Source organism: Sinocyclocheilus grahami, unplaced genomic scaffold (assembly GCF_001515645.1).
Source record: "Sinocyclocheilus grahami isolate Dianchi unplaced genomic scaffold, SAMN03320097.WGS_v1.1 scaffold553.1, whole genome shotgun sequence".
Classification (NCBI taxonomy): Eukaryota; Metazoa; Chordata; class Actinopteri; order Cypriniformes; family Cyprinidae; genus Sinocyclocheilus; species Sinocyclocheilus grahami.
In genome coordinates this window covers 376,772-394,189 of record NW_015505732.1, presented here as the reverse complement: position 1 = coordinate 394,189, position 17,418 = coordinate 376,772, and the positions used below count along the sequence as shown (strand labels likewise).

The window sequence follows — 17,418 nt, the reverse complement described above, 5'->3', positions numbered from 1 at the left end:
TAATTTTTCAATTATTTTTTAAATGTATTATTATTTTAAATTACTGTCCCTGGATCAGTAGGGTACTCTTCTAATAAATCTTTAGGTTTGCTTTCAAAAATGCCAGTGTGAACGCTAAGCGGACCAGGACCAAATGTATCGATTTCTTTTTTTGGTTCGGACCAATTCGGTGCATTAGTGTGAATGCACCCTAAGAATATTCTAAAATATTTACTGTATTTATAGAAAAAGTATTCTCGTAATTTTACAAAGCTACGAGAATACTTTTTGTGCACAAAGAAAATTTTTTTTATTTTTTTTTTATTGCGCATTTAAAGTATTATCATAACTTCATAAAATTACGGTTGAACCACTGATGTCACATGCACTATTTTGTAGATGTTCTTGGTACTTTCCTGGTCCTTGAACGTGGTAGGACCCTTGCTGTCTATGCAGTGTCAGAAAGCTCTCGGATTTAATCAAAAATTTGCTTAATTTGTGTTAATTCTGCATGGAAACACGAAGGCTGAGGATCCGAGTGCAGTAGTTTATTAAAGGGTAATCCACAATTGTAGTTGTAATTAGCAATTCATTAAATTTTATCTTTGAAGCAGATTTGTTACGTGACAGAGTTAATTAAAGTTTCTTAAGAGTCAAGATCAAGTTATCTGCTTCTCCTGCACTCCGTCAAGCCACTCCCATAATAGCTGTCACCACTCAAATGAATGCACGGCTCAGATTAACTGTATAGCATGTGTGTAAGACTCCAATACAAAGTATAATGTAATTATTTCATCACAAATAAATTTTTCAATGAGTAAACCTGGTTGTCTATAGTGTTATAGATGATGACTACACAACTTTATAATATTTTTTTTATTAATTCTTAAATTATTATTATTGTAAATTACTGTCCCTGGATCAGTAGGGTACTCTTCTAATAAAGTAGCAGTGGTTGGGACAGATTCTAAGTATCAGTTTTGCTTACAATGATGCAATCTAATCCTGTTTACATGAAATAAGCCTGCTCCCGAGCAGGTTTAAGTTTACGGAGCTGTTGCTATGACAGCAACTCCGGGATGAGCTTCCGAAGAACCAACCAATCCAAGATCATGCCAAATCATCAACAATCAAATCCAGCTAACTGAGTTAGCGACGTACGAAGAACGGACCCCAGGGTAGTGGTTACGTTCAACTTCGAAGCTTGTATCAAAAAACAACACATTTCACATTGAAGCACTGTATCGGAGCTTATATCGTTTTGAGAAAAGCACGTGATCTATGACGTCTGAAGCTTCATTCACCTGAAAACCACATATCTGTTTCAAACGAAGCAAACCTCAGCATCGTTTCCTTTACATTATATTACATTATAATGTGTTAACATTGTTTTTTTAATTTATTTTTTAATCGTAATTTATATATTGAGCTCAAAAATTAACTTTGCCTCAATCCTTAGACTGTTATTTCATGGCCAGAGTTAAAATAAACAGATCATAGATTTAATTTATGAATTTATGATTTATTTATTTTTCTTATTTTTAGTGCCAGTACACCGACACAAAGGAATGACTTTGACAATGACCATTATTCATATAAAGTATAATAAAACAAAGAATCAGTTGTAGAACCAGATGTGAAACCACTGGCTGTAATGGAACATAACACTTTGGAATGTCTTATTTATTTTTATGAACACTAGATGGCCACAGCTAGTGATGGGCGCGTTCGAAACACTGCTTCACGAAGCTTCAAAACATTTGTGAATCTTTTGTTTCGAATCAGTGTTTCGGAGCGCGTATCAAACCGGCCAGGTCACGTGATTTTAACAAACGAAGCTTCGTTATGTCACATTGTTTCGAAACGTTTCGAAACTCCGATGGTTCACCACTAGGGGGTGTTGATCTCAAAGTGAACCCATGAACCACTTCTGGTTGCCCAGTTAATCATGTGACATGAAAACCCACAAAATTGTACTATAAAAAATAAAGAATTCAGGGCCAGATGTTGTGGGTTAAACAAAAGATAACTTCCCTTTAACACAGATGGCTATATAGTTAAAAAAAAAATTGTAAACACATTCAGTACTTTCAACCTACAAATCACATCATACCTTAAAAAAAAACTAAACGAGCTTACAATGATTGATAACATTACTCTTGCCTGATGGTTTTTATAGACAGCTCTAATGAAAACACTTAATTAAAAAATTACATAAATCAATTAATTCATTAAATAATTAATTTAGTTCACTGTGTGTCAAGGGTTTGATTATACTTAAATAAAACACATAACGAAAACACTAATATTTAATAGCATTTAAGTGTTTATTATTTAATTTAAAAAATGGTATTTCTAAAGAAAACATTTCCATTTGTTTTGTAAGTTTGGTCTGAGTTCTTGATGCTTTTACAACGTTTTCACCTTCAGGTGTCGCCAGCATGTGCTGTTTCAAGTGCTTTGAAACATCAAATAATTTTTTGAAGCAATTGATTCAATTGATACAATGCTTCGAAATGCTTCGTTTCTCCCATCACTAGCCACAGCATAAACCGTTTTAAAAAGCTTAGAGTAATGAACCTTTTTCCGATACAATTGTGTTGAAAACCTCGCTGGTTCAGAACGCTTCACTTCACCATCACTACCGCAGGGCTGAGTAATCCAGATAAACAAGCAGAATATCAAGAACCAGGAAAACCTGACATGAGAGTACCAGGATAAAAGGCTTAGAGCTGCAGCTGTGACACATGTAAGATTTCGTAAAATCTGACTGAAAACACCAGGATTATATAGACAGATGTAATGAGCAACAGGTGAAAACAATCAGGCATGATGAGTCCAGGCAATGGGTTATGGGAAATGAAGTCCAAGACTGAGTGACAGAGGAATGGGATGTAGTTCCCTCTGGTGGTTATCAGGGGCACTCCAGCTGGTGATCGTGACAGACAGGCGGTGTGTTCTAAACGGGATATATCGCCCTCCGAAGGGCACTTCGGAGTGAAAACAATCATGGCCACCATGTTCAAGGGTCATTCCAAACCGAAGTGCTCAAAACTGGCCGCTTCAAAGGGCCCTTCGGAATTAAGGATTTCGAAGGGTACAACTGATGGACTCTTCAGGCCCCCGTGATCCTTTGCGCTGATTCTTTCCATGATGACGGCGCCTCCGTGTGGGCACGTGATGATGACGCAGAAGGGCACTTCAAGAAACAGGTGTTTGGTCCCCTATACCCCTCAACCCTTCAAAGCTCTCACTCCGGAGGGTAAACCCTTTGAAGGGATTAGGGCATAGGGATGAGCCCTTCCGAATGGAATGCAGGGTTGTTCAGTTGGTGTAGGACTGATAAATGGACGGATGAACAAGTAAATTTTGTTTATATATGTCAATCTAATACGTGAACTGCAAGAGCAGTGCAATTTCACAAAGCTTTCTTTCTTTCTTTTAATAAACATGAAGTGGTATTTAGGTTAAATGTAGAAATAGCCTAACATTTATACAAAAAATATTAATTTATTATCTTCAGCAGTCTTTAGGTGAATTACGAAGGTAAATAAATTAGCAGAGAGGAAAATGGGAAAAAAGTGTATCAGGATAATTTTAATGTAAGTAACACAACCACACAATTAAGTCCAGTAGAAAGGTGCTGTTATGGGTTTTCATATACAATATGATGGGTGCAGTCATATGAGAACTAAATGAAAAAAGTAATTATTACTGTGTTATTTCCATTTTTTGAGACTTGCTTTCCCTTTAATCTCTACTCGTACTCTACAGCAGTGGTTCTTGTGCACCGGCAGTCACATCACATGTATTGTACATCATATGACTTCCAATGTTCTTTTAAAACATCTGCATTTGATCCATTTTTGCTGAATTCTCTCTTTCTTATGCTCTCTCTCTAGGTAACAATCTTTATATACTCAGATCTGATGTTGGTGACCAGAGAGGATAAACTGGGACAATGTAACGTCCTGCAAAACCCACTGTACCTCAGACAGCTGCAGCTGCAGGATGGTGAGTGACAACTACACACATATTCACACAAATGTATAAACATTTCACACACTTACTCTTCGGGTGTTTGTCCCTGTTGACATTCAGTGTAAGATTATTATTATTATTTTTTTTTTACTTTTAAGGTAAAACTGTCCTAGAGAAGATAATTTTGGTTAAAATTGTCTGAAATTCTATTATTAATCAAGCACACACACACACACACACAGGTTTGTTTTTGTGAATTGTGGGGACATTCCATAGGCGTAATGGTTTTTATACTGTACAAACTGTATGTGCTATTGCCCTACAGCAACTCTACACTTAACCTACCCCTCACAGGAAGCTTTGTGCATTTTTACTTTCTCAAAAAAAAAACTCACTCTGTATGATTTATAAGTGTTTTGAAAAATGGGGACATGGGGTAATGTCTTCATAAGTCACCTTCTCCTTGTAATACCTGTCATACCTATGTCATTATACAAATTTGTGTCCTCATATGTCACAAAAACGTACACACACACACACACACACACACACACACACACACACACACATTTATCAGATTTTGCAGGGAAAAAATAATCTTTGATTGATTTGGTCTTGTGTTTACAGTGGTCATAGCTTGTTGCTACAATAAATAGTGCTGTTGTGTAGAATTTGTACAAGTCATCTAACACAGTGGTTCTCAACAGTGATTCCTGGAGCCCCACAACACATTTTGTTTTTCATTAATCAACCAAATTTAGGTCATCCGCTCATTAGTAGAGACTGGATATGCAAAATGTGCAGTATTTGAAGAAGATTTCCAGACAGTCTGTAATCAAAAAGAGAAAGTAATGGAGCCCATTGTGTGTGCTGTGTGGTAATGCTCAGGAAAGAGGTGTTCTTGACATTGGTAACTTTTACCAATGGACTGAGATCCCCAGGTTGAGCATCACCATTGAAACAGGCACTTCCTGTCACCCACCCGACCTCCAAACAAAGACAGGCGTGGGAAAGTGACACAGATAAGGGCATTTACCATGAACAAGATCTCCAGAGAAACATTTTATTAGCAGTCCAAATGCAATCTGCGTATGGTGAATGTGCTCAGTTATGTTCAAGGAGTCGATGAGAAAATTGCATTTATTGATGAGAAATCTGTGGAGGTACTCAAGGTCTTCCATGCAAATATGAATGAAGTTGTAGGCCCTCAGGATCTTAAGGTGACAGGAACCAAGGGCAGAGAATAACACATTTAATGATGCTGCTGTTGAGGGAGAGATATTGAATGTATGGTCTCAATACATAATCTTTCTTAGCTACGAAATGAAAGCTTGAGGCTAAAAGGGCAAGAGAACAAATGGATGTAACCCTGCTGGAATGCCTTGTAAATATATTCCTCCATGGCCTTTGTTCCAGCAAAGAGCACCAGGCAGAAGACAGATGGAGCGGTGAGGAGGTAGTTACAAGGCTCGTTGTGGATTTAAGACATTGTGGAAGGTGGGAAGAGATCTCATGATCAATAGCAGGACTGTCAATAGAGACGATGTAGACAGGCAGAACTACTAAATAACTGAAGAAGGTTGATGATGCTGAGAGAGAGAAAGAAAGTCATGGAAGCATCTATCTCCCCAGAAGTCGAGGATGGTATGAGAGCATGTTGAACTCACCAGGATCAACCAAGAATGATGTTGGCGGTGGAGCTTTCAAGGATGAGAAGTGGAAGGAATTAGACGTGAAGGGCACCAAACTGCAAAGAGAAGGGTTCTGTTCGATGTGTGATGGACAGGGGCATGTCTGGAACATTTTAAATGTGGGAGTGGGGGCGGGGCTGCAAAATGACCAAAATGAGCATGATGAGAAAAAAAAGCATGGTAGGATATATGGTGCACTATTAAGAAATGCTAACCTGCAAAATGTGCAAATGTTATCTTAGGGAGCTATTTCTACCTCATCTAACCCTTAAATCTCATTTTATCACTGACACCTAATGTGTAGGTTAATTATGTTAATATTTTTGGTTGAATTAAATCAAATAAATTAGATGTTACCACATGAGAAATTGTACATATTCAATGTAAAGGGACTTAAAGGCTTTACTCAAATGAAAACACTTTCATCATCCTCATGACTACATGCTGGTTTTGTCTCATATCTAAAGGTTACGACACACACCAGTTTTTGTTCCGTGCTGAGTTATACAATCAAAACCTATATACAATAACAACAAAATACAAATGCACTAAATAAAATAAAATAATTTAATAAATGCATATTTACAATAGTTACTTAACTCAAATAAGTATTAAGTAATAAAATAAATAACTAGAGAAGGCTGACCATAATCAGCTTGCTTCCATTTAGTTGGATAACCTTTCTCATCACCTGAATTAAAAAAGCTCTTCTTGTCTTCAATGATGCAAGGACAAAGTCTGAACGTGCACACGCAATATCTGAGCGAGAGCAGAGCCAATTCATAAGAGAACACTGTATATTTTAAAAACATGTCCAGTTTTGTGTGAGAGTGAAGGACATCCCCTTGCGAGTGGAGATATTCGTACATGCGCATTACATGGATGCGCTATCTCGTTACATTACTGCGCTCTCGACATTTGTCATTAAGATAACGCTATAGAAACCGCCTAAAATGAAGTATATAGAAGAGAAGAAAGCTGCCTGAGGAAGCTTCCTATTGCCCATACCAGGATCTGCCACTGATGCAGTTCGAAATTTAATAAAAACAAGCCAATCGCAAGACATCTGGTAGGGGGGAGACACCTGGGGTGGCCAACCAGATTTCAGTGGGGGCCGATGCCACCCCTGACTACCATGTAGACACGCCCCTGGTGATGGAGCCTGTACCCACAGGTTACCCCTCTATAGAATGGATGGGACGGGTTGTGGGACACTAGACTGGATATGAAATTCCAAAACTGAGCTGGAGTTTGACTTGGATGTCTACTGTAACGGAAGCGCCAGCATACAATATAATAACTTTCATACTTGGTGATGAGTGAATAACAGTTTTACAAGAAAGAGAGCTCACCACCATTCGAGAGGAGTAGATCAGGCACTCAGGCAGAGGATGATGATGGCCTAATGCTCCACAATACAGGTAAAGATGATTATCCATTCATCTATTGTATAACAAGAAAAACTAAACTCTTCGCAATTTTGTATGGAAGCTGATTAGAATGAGTTGTGAAGCTGGAAGAAGAAGGCGGAGCTACTAGATCAGAGTCTAGATAGTCTTGGCAGCGCACTGAAGATCAGATTTGACTGGGTACATGGTTGTGTCTAGTCTTCTTTCAGGAAGCAACACAGAAAATGTGTGTATAAATAAGTGCTGGGATCTTTATTTGAAAAGACAAAGCAGCAGAGCATGTGAGTAGTGGTGGATGAATGCACAGCAGAAACACAGCCATGGATGGCAGGCAAAAGATGAGTGACTGGAGTTATCATAAAAACAATAAACAGAGATCGATGAGTGTCAACACAATGGTAAAGTATATTAAACAAGAGGAAGGTCTTGGACCTGTGAAATTGAAGAAGGGCCATGAAGTTAGAACACTGCAGAAAGTAGACAGTCTAAAATAGACTATTTTAAATAGTCCTGGTTGTAGACTAGGCAATGTGGTATTTAAGGAGTCCACAATTGTCTGAGTAATAGCTGACAGGTGTATATGTGGTTAGAAATCAAGGGAGAGGGAGAGGGAGCAGAGGCTGGGAGTCTGATGGAGGTGCGACAAAAATAGCCCTGGTACTACTCTATCTTTATAAACTTTTTTTAAACATTGCTGAAGCTCAAGAATGCCACACACTATATTAGGAACCAAGAGGATGTAAACTATCAGAATGATTGATGTATTGTCTTATGCAATATGGAATATTTATACAGATAGCAGATTCTGCTTAAGGGAATTAAAAAAATGGACTCAACCTTTATTCATTAACATGCCAATCATATACAAACATAACAGACTTCTGTAGCATAAACAAAACTGAAAAAAGAGGGTGTTAAATGAGTGCTGTTTAGTTCACCTACCAGTGCATAATCCACATTTTCTTCAGAATAAGAATGGCTAAAACCTGTTTTATAATATATTTTGCACTTGTCTAATGCCACAATTTATAAATGTTTTGATTTGATGTCTTATGTTTTAAAATAAGGCTTTTGCTTCCTTCCTCCAAGGTGGGAAGGTGGAGGAGAGGATGTTCTAATGAAACAAACAGTGTATGTCACTGACGCTCCTAACTAAGCCAAAATGGGTTAATGTCAGAGAGCAGAGAGGGACATCTGCTGTTGAATTTAGATATTTATTTTAAACTTCAACCATCACACTCTTAAAGCTTTTTGTTTGTATATAAATTACAAATAAATTATTGAAAATGATATGCAATGGAGGAATAAACTCTTTTGGAATGAAGCATTTTTTTTAAATACATTCTTTACACCATGCATTCCCATTTAGTTTTTCTTGTCAGCAGAAACCTTTTAACATAAAATATTAACTTGAACTATAATACACAGCCAAGTCAATAAAGGTGTGGATGGAGGACCACCAGATCAAGACCCTGTCATGGTCAGCCCAATCTCCAGACCTGAACTCCTTTGAAAACGTCAAGAGGAAGATGGATGGTCACAAGCCATCAAACAAATCTGAGCTGCTTGAATTTGTGTGCCAGGAGTGGCATAAAGTCACCCAACAGCAATGTGAAAGACTGGTGGAGAGCATGCCATGACGCATGAAAGCTGTGATTGAAAATCCACCAAATATTGATTTCTGAACTCTTCCTAAGTTAAAACATTGTGATATAAGTAAATATTATGATATAAGATAAGTTAAAACAATATGAACTTGATTATTTTGCATTATTTGAGGTGCAGCTGTTTTTTTTTTATTATTATTTTTTTTTTACCATTTGTCATTTTCTGCAAATAAATGCTTTAAATGACAATATGTTTATTTGGAATTTGGGAGAAATGTTGTCAGTAGTTTATAGAATAAAACAAAAATGTTCTTTTTACTCAAACACATACGTATAAACAGTAAAACCAGAGAAACCGATAATTGTGCAGTGGTCTCAATTTTTCCTGAGCTGTATATGGCACTAAATTTATATATGTCCCTATAAATTAGTGATGGGGAGTCAACTCCAAGAGAATCGATTCCTCGACTCTGAATAGCCCTAGAGTCTGAGTCAACTCCAGCACTGGAATTGACTCTCGTTGTCTACTCCGAAATTGCTGACGATCGCTCCACTGATTCTCAAACTCTCTACGTTGGCCGAGAGAGCTCAATGTGCTGCAATTTAAAGGATTAGTTCACTTCCAGAATAAAAATTTCCTAAAAATTTACTCACCTCTATGTCATCCAAGATGTTCATGTCTTTATGTTTCAGTCACGAAAGAAATTAAAGTTTTTGAGGAAAACATTCCAGGATTTTTCTCCTTATAATGGACTTCAATGGTGGCCAACGGGCTGAAGGTCCAAATTGCAGGTTCAATGCAGCTTCAAAGGGCTCTACATGATCCCAGCCAAGGAATAAGTGTCTTATCTAGCTAAACAATCGGTCATTTTCTAAAAAAAAAAGCTTTTTAACCACAAATACACATCTTGCACTAGCTCTGCAATGCGTGTCTGCGACTTCACGTATTACGTAATCTAGTATGTTATAAAATGTACTCTGTTGAGATTCATGTTGCCTTTCTTAAGTAATATTATGATCTCTGTTTGTTTCCTCAGATCACAGTGAAGATCTGCGATTTTACTTGATCCACATGACTGAGGTGAGTTACACTTTAGTTTATATTTATTTATAAATGATGAGGTTTTCTGTCCCAGAGTATGATTTTTTAAATAATTTTCATTGTTTTAAATTATAAGTCATAGTAGGTTTAAAACTTTTTGTTGTCTTTTTAATTTTTGTGTAATATATAATTTGTATAATATTTTGTGTAAAGCTTGCAGTTTTATATATATATATATATATATATATATATATATATATATATATATAAATATTTTTTATAACAGAAGCACTGTTACCAATACTGATATCCTTACTATCACACCAACCATTTTAGAAAAACATTTTTTTTATAAACAATTTTTTAATGAGAGTTTTGCTACTACTATTACTAAACCAACTACTACTACCACTACTAGTTTACACCAGGGGTTTTCAAGCAAATCCTGGAACCTCCCCAGCACCACATGAAAACTTGTTTTGTTGTTCACCTGGTACAACATTGAACTTGCGATGTGAAGAGCTTGGGTATGAGTGAAACAAGTCATGAGAAAAAAGCTAAAAGACTTGCTAAAATGACATGGTTGCTCCAGTAAATGCATTTTTTATATAACTTTTGCTTTTGTTAACATAATCTGTTTGTGTTCGGTTTAGGGTTGGTACTATGTTATTTTCAAACATGATAGAGCATTAAGCATTTAGTGCCACTCACCAGACATTTCATTCACAAACTTCCACAACCAAGATAATTAAATGTTGTCATAGTACCCAAGCTCCAGCGATACCGCCATCATGGGCAGTACAGCTGACGGAGGGAGGACCTCCGGGCTGGACAGCGCAGAGGCCATAGGGTTTGAGAATGTTGAGACCACCGGGATGCCAGCCGCTCGCACTGACATCATTGGTGGATCCATATCACTGGCCATTAGTCTTATCTCTCTTGGCCCAAGCTCCAGCAATGCTGCTGCATCTTGTGTGTATGGGCTGCACACTGCTCTCCGGTTCATGAGTCCACTCCAGTCTATGAGTCTGCTCCAGAGCCCTCTCCAGTCCATAAATCCGCTCAAGAGCCTGCTTCAGTCCATGAATCCGCTCCAGAGCCCACTCAAGCCCCAGAGCTCAGTCCTGTGTTGGCATTAGCCTGTGAGTTTCCTGCCTGTCCCATTTTGACCACAGTGGTCATGGCCAAGGAGGCTATCCCTGAACTCTCTGCCTGTCCTATCACGGCCAAAGAAGCCGTCCCTGAACTCACAGTCTGCTCTGCCCTGGTGGTCTTCAGCTCCGTCTGCTCCGCCCTGGTGGTCTTCGGCTTCGCCCTGGCTTCCTGCTCTGCCTGCTCCACCATGGTCTCCGCCACTGCTCCACGGACCAGGTCCTCCCCTACTCCATGGTCCAGGTTCACCTCTGCTCCACAGTCCATGGTTTCAGTCTTTGTTCCACGGTCCAGGCCCACCTTTGCTCCACAGCCCATGGTCTTTGCCCACTGTACCACAGTCCATGGTTTCCATCATTGCTCCACAGTCTAGACATGCCATTGTTCCACGGTCCAGGCCCACCACTGCTCCACAGTCCATTCCATGATCCAGGTCCTGTTCCCCTTCACTGGCCTGGACCTCCACCCCTCCCACTGATCCACCTTGGCTTCACTACCCTCCTGGACTTTTTGAGTTTTGTTTGGGTTGGGGCTGGTGTTACTTTATGGTGTGAGCCACCCTTAGAGACGGGGTATATGTTCTGTGGGTTTTGTTTCTTGTTTGGGGTTTCTTGTCTTCTATTTTGTGTTCTCTTGTCATTGTCTTGTGTTTCCCTGATCGTGTCATGTGATCCTGCCATGTGGTCCTTTTGTTCATGTGTCTTGTTGTCATTGGTTCCTTTGTTGTATGTCATGTTCTCATTAGTTGCATTGTATCATGTGACCCCTTTGTTTGCTAAATATATCCCTCATGTTTCATTGTCCATTTGTTTAGCTTTGTTCATGTAACCACTGTTGGTGAGTTCATGTTCATGTTTTGTTTATTTCATGGATTATGTTTGTTTTGTATCTTGCTTACATTTCTGTTTCAGAAATACTGCACTTGGGTTATCACTACACTTGCCTCCAGTGGACAATTTATTACAAAATCATTGTGTTCAAATGTAAATAAATAAATAAATAAATGTATGTGTTAGAGCAACATTTTACACACGAATAAAAATACTAATTACATCACATTGGAAAGGTAGAGTGTGACCTCATATTTATAGTGTGTAGGGCACTTTGTGTAATCATGCAGCTCAGCATCTAATATACTAAATCACAGCTTTAATACAATTGTAAATAGAATCCATGTGATGCAAGTGTTTCCTTTGGATTATGTGACACACTTACATTTATAATTCCACAGATTGTCCACGATTGCTATTGATGTAATTACTAGCTCATCTGCGATCATAAATTCCGGGAACAGGGATGAGAACCACTGATCTATTAGATCGATCAGGAGCTGGCATCTGTTATGATGCATGATGGATACATAATGCAACATAATAACATGATGACTTTAATTTGATTCTTCTTTCGCCAGTGTCTCAGTGCTCACTCATAATAGTAGCAGGAGATGTCCCTGGCCAGAGAGAGACTGAGGAATCAGAAAAATCTGAAAAAAATAGAGGAATATAGTATGTGTCTGTATGTTTTTTGTGGAAGTATATGTCATCTCTCTTTCTTTTGAGAAGTATAATCACAGTGAGGCAATGTACTGAGCGTCTGGCTAGCAGATTTGTATGTAGAAACAATAAAAACAAACAAACAAAATTAGTGCTCTCAATCGATTAAAAAAACTAATTAATTACACATTATGTAATAAATCATGGTTAATTGCATATTAATACAATATATTTATATTGTCATAATTTCCAAATTAATGTAGAAACAACATAAAGATGGTACATTTAAAATGCGTGTTTAATGGCATCTTTTTCTTAAGGCCAGTATCATTGATAGCAATCCTGCTACTGATGTCTCTATTAAATGGATTTTTTCCCTCATTTTTGGCCATTACTTATAGCCATTCAACATTACAGTATAATTGAAACCCATTATTTTTTATATTTAATGGACTTTGAAAAATATAACAACTTTTAATTTTAAGTGCAATTAAGACAGTCTTCACACAAACTGTAAATTGTATATGCATAAACTATAAACTGAATATAAATTAATCAGGGGTGGATTTAGTGAAGTGGGGGCCACAGGCAAAATATAGGAATGGGTCCCTATACATTTGCACACATTTACCTAGATCATCCTTGAGGTTCCTTTTTTTGTTGTGATGCTTGCTGCTGCACAATGGTTCCCCATAGTTATGTCTACATTGGTCTACAAATGTTTCTACATTTTTCATGTACATGTTATATTGGCTTTCTTTCATGTTGTAGACCACGGAGTAGCAATTCATTTACACTTCAGATACAGAATTTAAAAAAAAAAAAAATACAAAAACAAAATAAATTATAAAATGATAAACCTCACAATTAAGCCTTTAAAAAAACATTTTTTTAAAGAAAAGGGATAAGAAGTATAAATTATTATATAAATTTAAAACGGGGTTATGTGGGTGGATTTTCGCATTGGTCTGAATAAAAATTGCAGACGGTATTATTGAAAATGCACATTCATTCTCTGCCAGTAGGAGGCGCTTTTGGAACATCAGAAATATAGCAGTTTCCCCGGAAACGGATGTAAAAAACAGTATAAAGGCTACTTTATCAGATAAAATTAAAATGCCATTGAAACTTTTCTGAAGACAGTCGGTTCCCTAATTAGTGAGAATGAGAAAAGTGTGAAAAAATATAGCCTATATTGATGAGGAAAGTCCACTGATGAGTTACCAGCATAAGCCTATGTGCCTGGGCTCAGCCCAATTGCCTACACTCTCCAAAGGCTGTCAAATTCTAAACTTTAAAATACATTTATTTTAGTTATTTTAACTACAAATTTAAATGAATCTAAAAAAAGAATGAAAAGGAAATAATACATTTACACACCTAAGAATTATCAACCAAAAAACGTAACTGCATATGCATCCTTTACTTGGGTCTTTCTCATAAATTAGTAAGCGGCATTTAAAACAATGAACATATAATATGCACTGTTGCTCAAAATTTACCTACAGCTTCAGAAGCATGATATTTTTATTTGATACAAGCAGGATACCCAAGAAGCACATTCAACTTGGACATGCAGACGGTTGTTGTGATAGGCCTAATATACATCGTAAACAAGTAACCGTTCAAGTGTCAGAGCTTTATGCGCATCTCATATATGAAAAGCATTTTAGGGGGCCCTTGGCTTTTGGAGGCCCAGAAAGCCTGCCTTTGCCTTATGGATAAGTCCGCCTCTTAAATTAATCTTTATTCAAGCTACAAAATTCAATCAGCGAAGGGCATTGAGTGATCTCTTTTTCTTTTGTTCTTTGATTTACATAAATGATACAGACTGCAGCAGGTTTCACTTTAATAGCAGTGCTGTCTCTTTTTAAAACTTGATGCACATGACAAGGATCTGGCACATATCAGATTTTCTCCCAATGCTTTACAATTATTTAGGGCTTTTTGTAATACATTTAAGACTGTTTATGGGGTCACTTGCCAAAAATGGGCATTTTGACATAATTCTGTGTGGTTTTGCCCATTGAAGTGCCACTGGCGTGCTGTCTGAAGCGGCTTTCTGTTTGCGCATGTCGGATGCCTGTGTTCACAGAAAGCTGCTTCACAGACAGTGCCAGTACTGAATTAAGCTCTCTTTTGCGCCTTATTGTGATAGCGTGTTCATATAGGCTACTGTGATCAAAGAATGCCAAGGGAAAGAAGGATGCTGCGTTAATTGCGTTTAATATTTTGAACATGTTAAACTGAAATAAATAAATAATTGCACTATTATGCATTAAACGCATAAAAATTACCACCCCTCCAAAAAAATATATTTTTACGATCCAGGATTATTTGAGTTTAAGGACTCTTTCATAGATTTTAGTGTGCTGTTTGACATCAGAGTTAAATTTTTTCTCTGGTGTGCATTAGTGAACTGATCCTGACTTGAACTACATGCATTCTGCTAGCAATCATTTACTACATAGCACACGCTGATTGGCCTCTGCTGATTCTGCAGGAGATGAGCTTGGTAGTGCAAAATTTGAATAGTCTGGTTCAGTGTTCGCTGTAAGCTGGTTCTGCAGCACATTGTCAGAGTTCCTCCGAAACCATCCACCTCCCCCAGCTCCACCTTAGAGCCTTGCATTTCAGCAATAATCCGACGGGGCCCCGACTTATTTACGCCCCTAGGGCAGGGTTTCAGGCCAATTTATACATCATAGCTTACATGTGGGCTGGGCACTGGGTGTGTTTTAGGCTTCTCCTTTATTTATATTTTATACTTTCATCAATTACGATATGCTGTGCTGGTGTAAACAACACAAGACCATGCTACCACAACTATTAAGACTGGCTCGCATGATGTTTAGTGTCCCCGCCAGCAGCAGTAGCAATGAGCATACCTTTAGCACAGTTGGAAGAGTTATAGTAGTATAGTATAGTAGTAATTACTTAAATACTAAACCATGATGAACCTTTAATATAGGCTAGTTAGCCTATTCTGTGTTCAACCAGACACATAAAGCTTGCTGCAAAGCACCTGCAAAAGCCATGACTATGATTGTGTCAGTAAAAAATAGTAAGGAGATATTTTAATTATTTATTAATAAACTAGTGTTTTCTGAGTCAGTGTCAGCTGTAAAGATGAATCTGACGATGCTGCCTCGCGATCACCGCAGTGGATGTGCCTTCAGAGAGAAATTAATTAAGCGGGCTTTAGCTTTCACACTGCACAAACACTTGAATATGCACCTAACAGCGCACATTTATTTAGGTTAAACGTTTAAACTAACATTGTGATATGCTTGAAATGTTTTATATCTATGAATTTTATTGTAGGCAAGTCAAGTGTTGATTTGAGAAGGTTAAGTTGATCAAATGTGGTCAACTCTGTCGGCCGTTCTGGCCACTTGGTTGTCACTTTAAAAACAAAAACTTGAATTTAACAAACAAAAAATGCTCCAAACATTTTCTAAACTAACTTAATAAAGAAATGAAAAGAAATATAATACATTTTCCATTTGACATCAAAAACAAAACTGAACTATTTTAATGGCTGTAACAGTAGTATATATAGGCTGTGTAATGGGGAGGAAAAAAACAAAAAATAAAACACAGGCTCTAGTCGGACTCAAGTGGAGAATTCTGATAGGCTATAAGGCTACGGCCTGAGCGTCTCAGCCCAGGGTCATGCTAGAGCCTAGATTTGACGCCCGTGCAGGGCTTTACTCCACCTGTTTAGATCTGCTATGGGATTTATGTATTCCTATTCATACAGCAGCAGCACATCTTATGTGCTCACAGCAGAATGTCTATGTGTCTATTGGCAGTGGTAAGTCCACACTTTCTCTGCACCAGTGGCGTGCATAACAGATCTAGATCCACCAGGACCAAATTAACTTAGTTCTATCATGACAACTCTCGGAGGGATTGGCATATGGTAATGTACATGACAATGATAATGTATTTGGTCTTGGCGGAATAGATCTGCTACGCTGCTGCTTCTGTGGGAGAGCAAGTACCGAGACTTGCTTCTGCCAATACATACACACCATGCTGCTGTGAGCATGTAAGAAATATTGCTGATGCAAATATAACATACATGAAATAACCCCCATATAGCGTACATGAATCACCTCTGCTATCATAGATATGGGAAGCTCATCTGCATGCTCGTCGTCCTCATCGGGGTCTCGACCTGACTGCAGTTCGTCATCGTAACCGACTTGAGTGGGCAAATGGTTACATTCGATGGCGTCTGGCACTTTGGAGAGGTGTTCTCTTCATGGATGAATCCCGGTTTTCACTGTACAGGGCAGATGGCTGACAGCGTGTATGGCGTTGTGTGGGTGAGTGGTTTGCTGATGTCAACGTTGTGGATCGAGTGGCCCATGGTGGCGGTGGGGTTATGGTATGGGCAGGCGTATGTTATGTACAACGAACACAGGCGCATTTTATTGATGGCATTTTGAATGCACATAGTTACCGTGACGAGATCCTGAGGCCCATTGTTGTGCCATTCATCCACGACCATCACCTCATGTTGCAGCATGATAATGCACGGCCCCATGTTGCAAGGATCTGTACACAATTCCTGGAAGCTGAAAACATCCCAGTTCTTGCATGGCCAGCATACTCACCAGTTCCTGCCAATATCCAGCAACTTCGCACAGCCATTGAAGAGGATATAATAGGCCTTTTGTGTACATAGAAAAAGTCTTAGATCTTTGCGTTCAGCTCATGAAAAATGGGGGCAAAAACCAATGGAAGCTATCAAAATCAACAAAAGAGCAATGATATACGCAGTACACGTAGCAAGTAAAAAAAAAAAAATATCATTAAAAAAAAGAAAGCTAGAATAGAAAAAGAATATAGCAAGCTATATTATAAATATATATTATAAGATATATATTTCGTACAAACTCCACATACCACCCATACATACACTGATGCTCTTTTTCTTGGCCTAATGGTTAGAGAATCGGACTCGTAACCCAAAGGTTGTGGGTTCGAGTCTCGTACCGGCAGGGGTTGTAGGGGGGGGGAGTGGATGGACAGCACTCTCTCCCCCCCTCCATA

General features: G+C 38.2%; 1 protein-coding gene across 2 annotated transcripts in view; it reads left to right on the top strand.

The window, feature by feature from the left end:
* Positions 1-17,418, top strand: part of LOC107556028 (regulator of G-protein signaling 3-like) — a 192,718-nt gene that overhangs the window by 52,869 nt on the left and 122,431 nt on the right. For both annotated transcript variants that reach the window (XM_016238999.1, XM_016238998.1), the window contains exons 9-10: positions 3,882-3,993; positions 9,705-9,748. In XM_016238999.1, the coding sequence (XP_016094485.1) occupies positions 3,882-3,993; positions 9,705-9,748 (156 nt within the window). The remainder of the gene's footprint in view (positions 1-3,881; positions 3,994-9,704; positions 9,749-17,418) is intronic.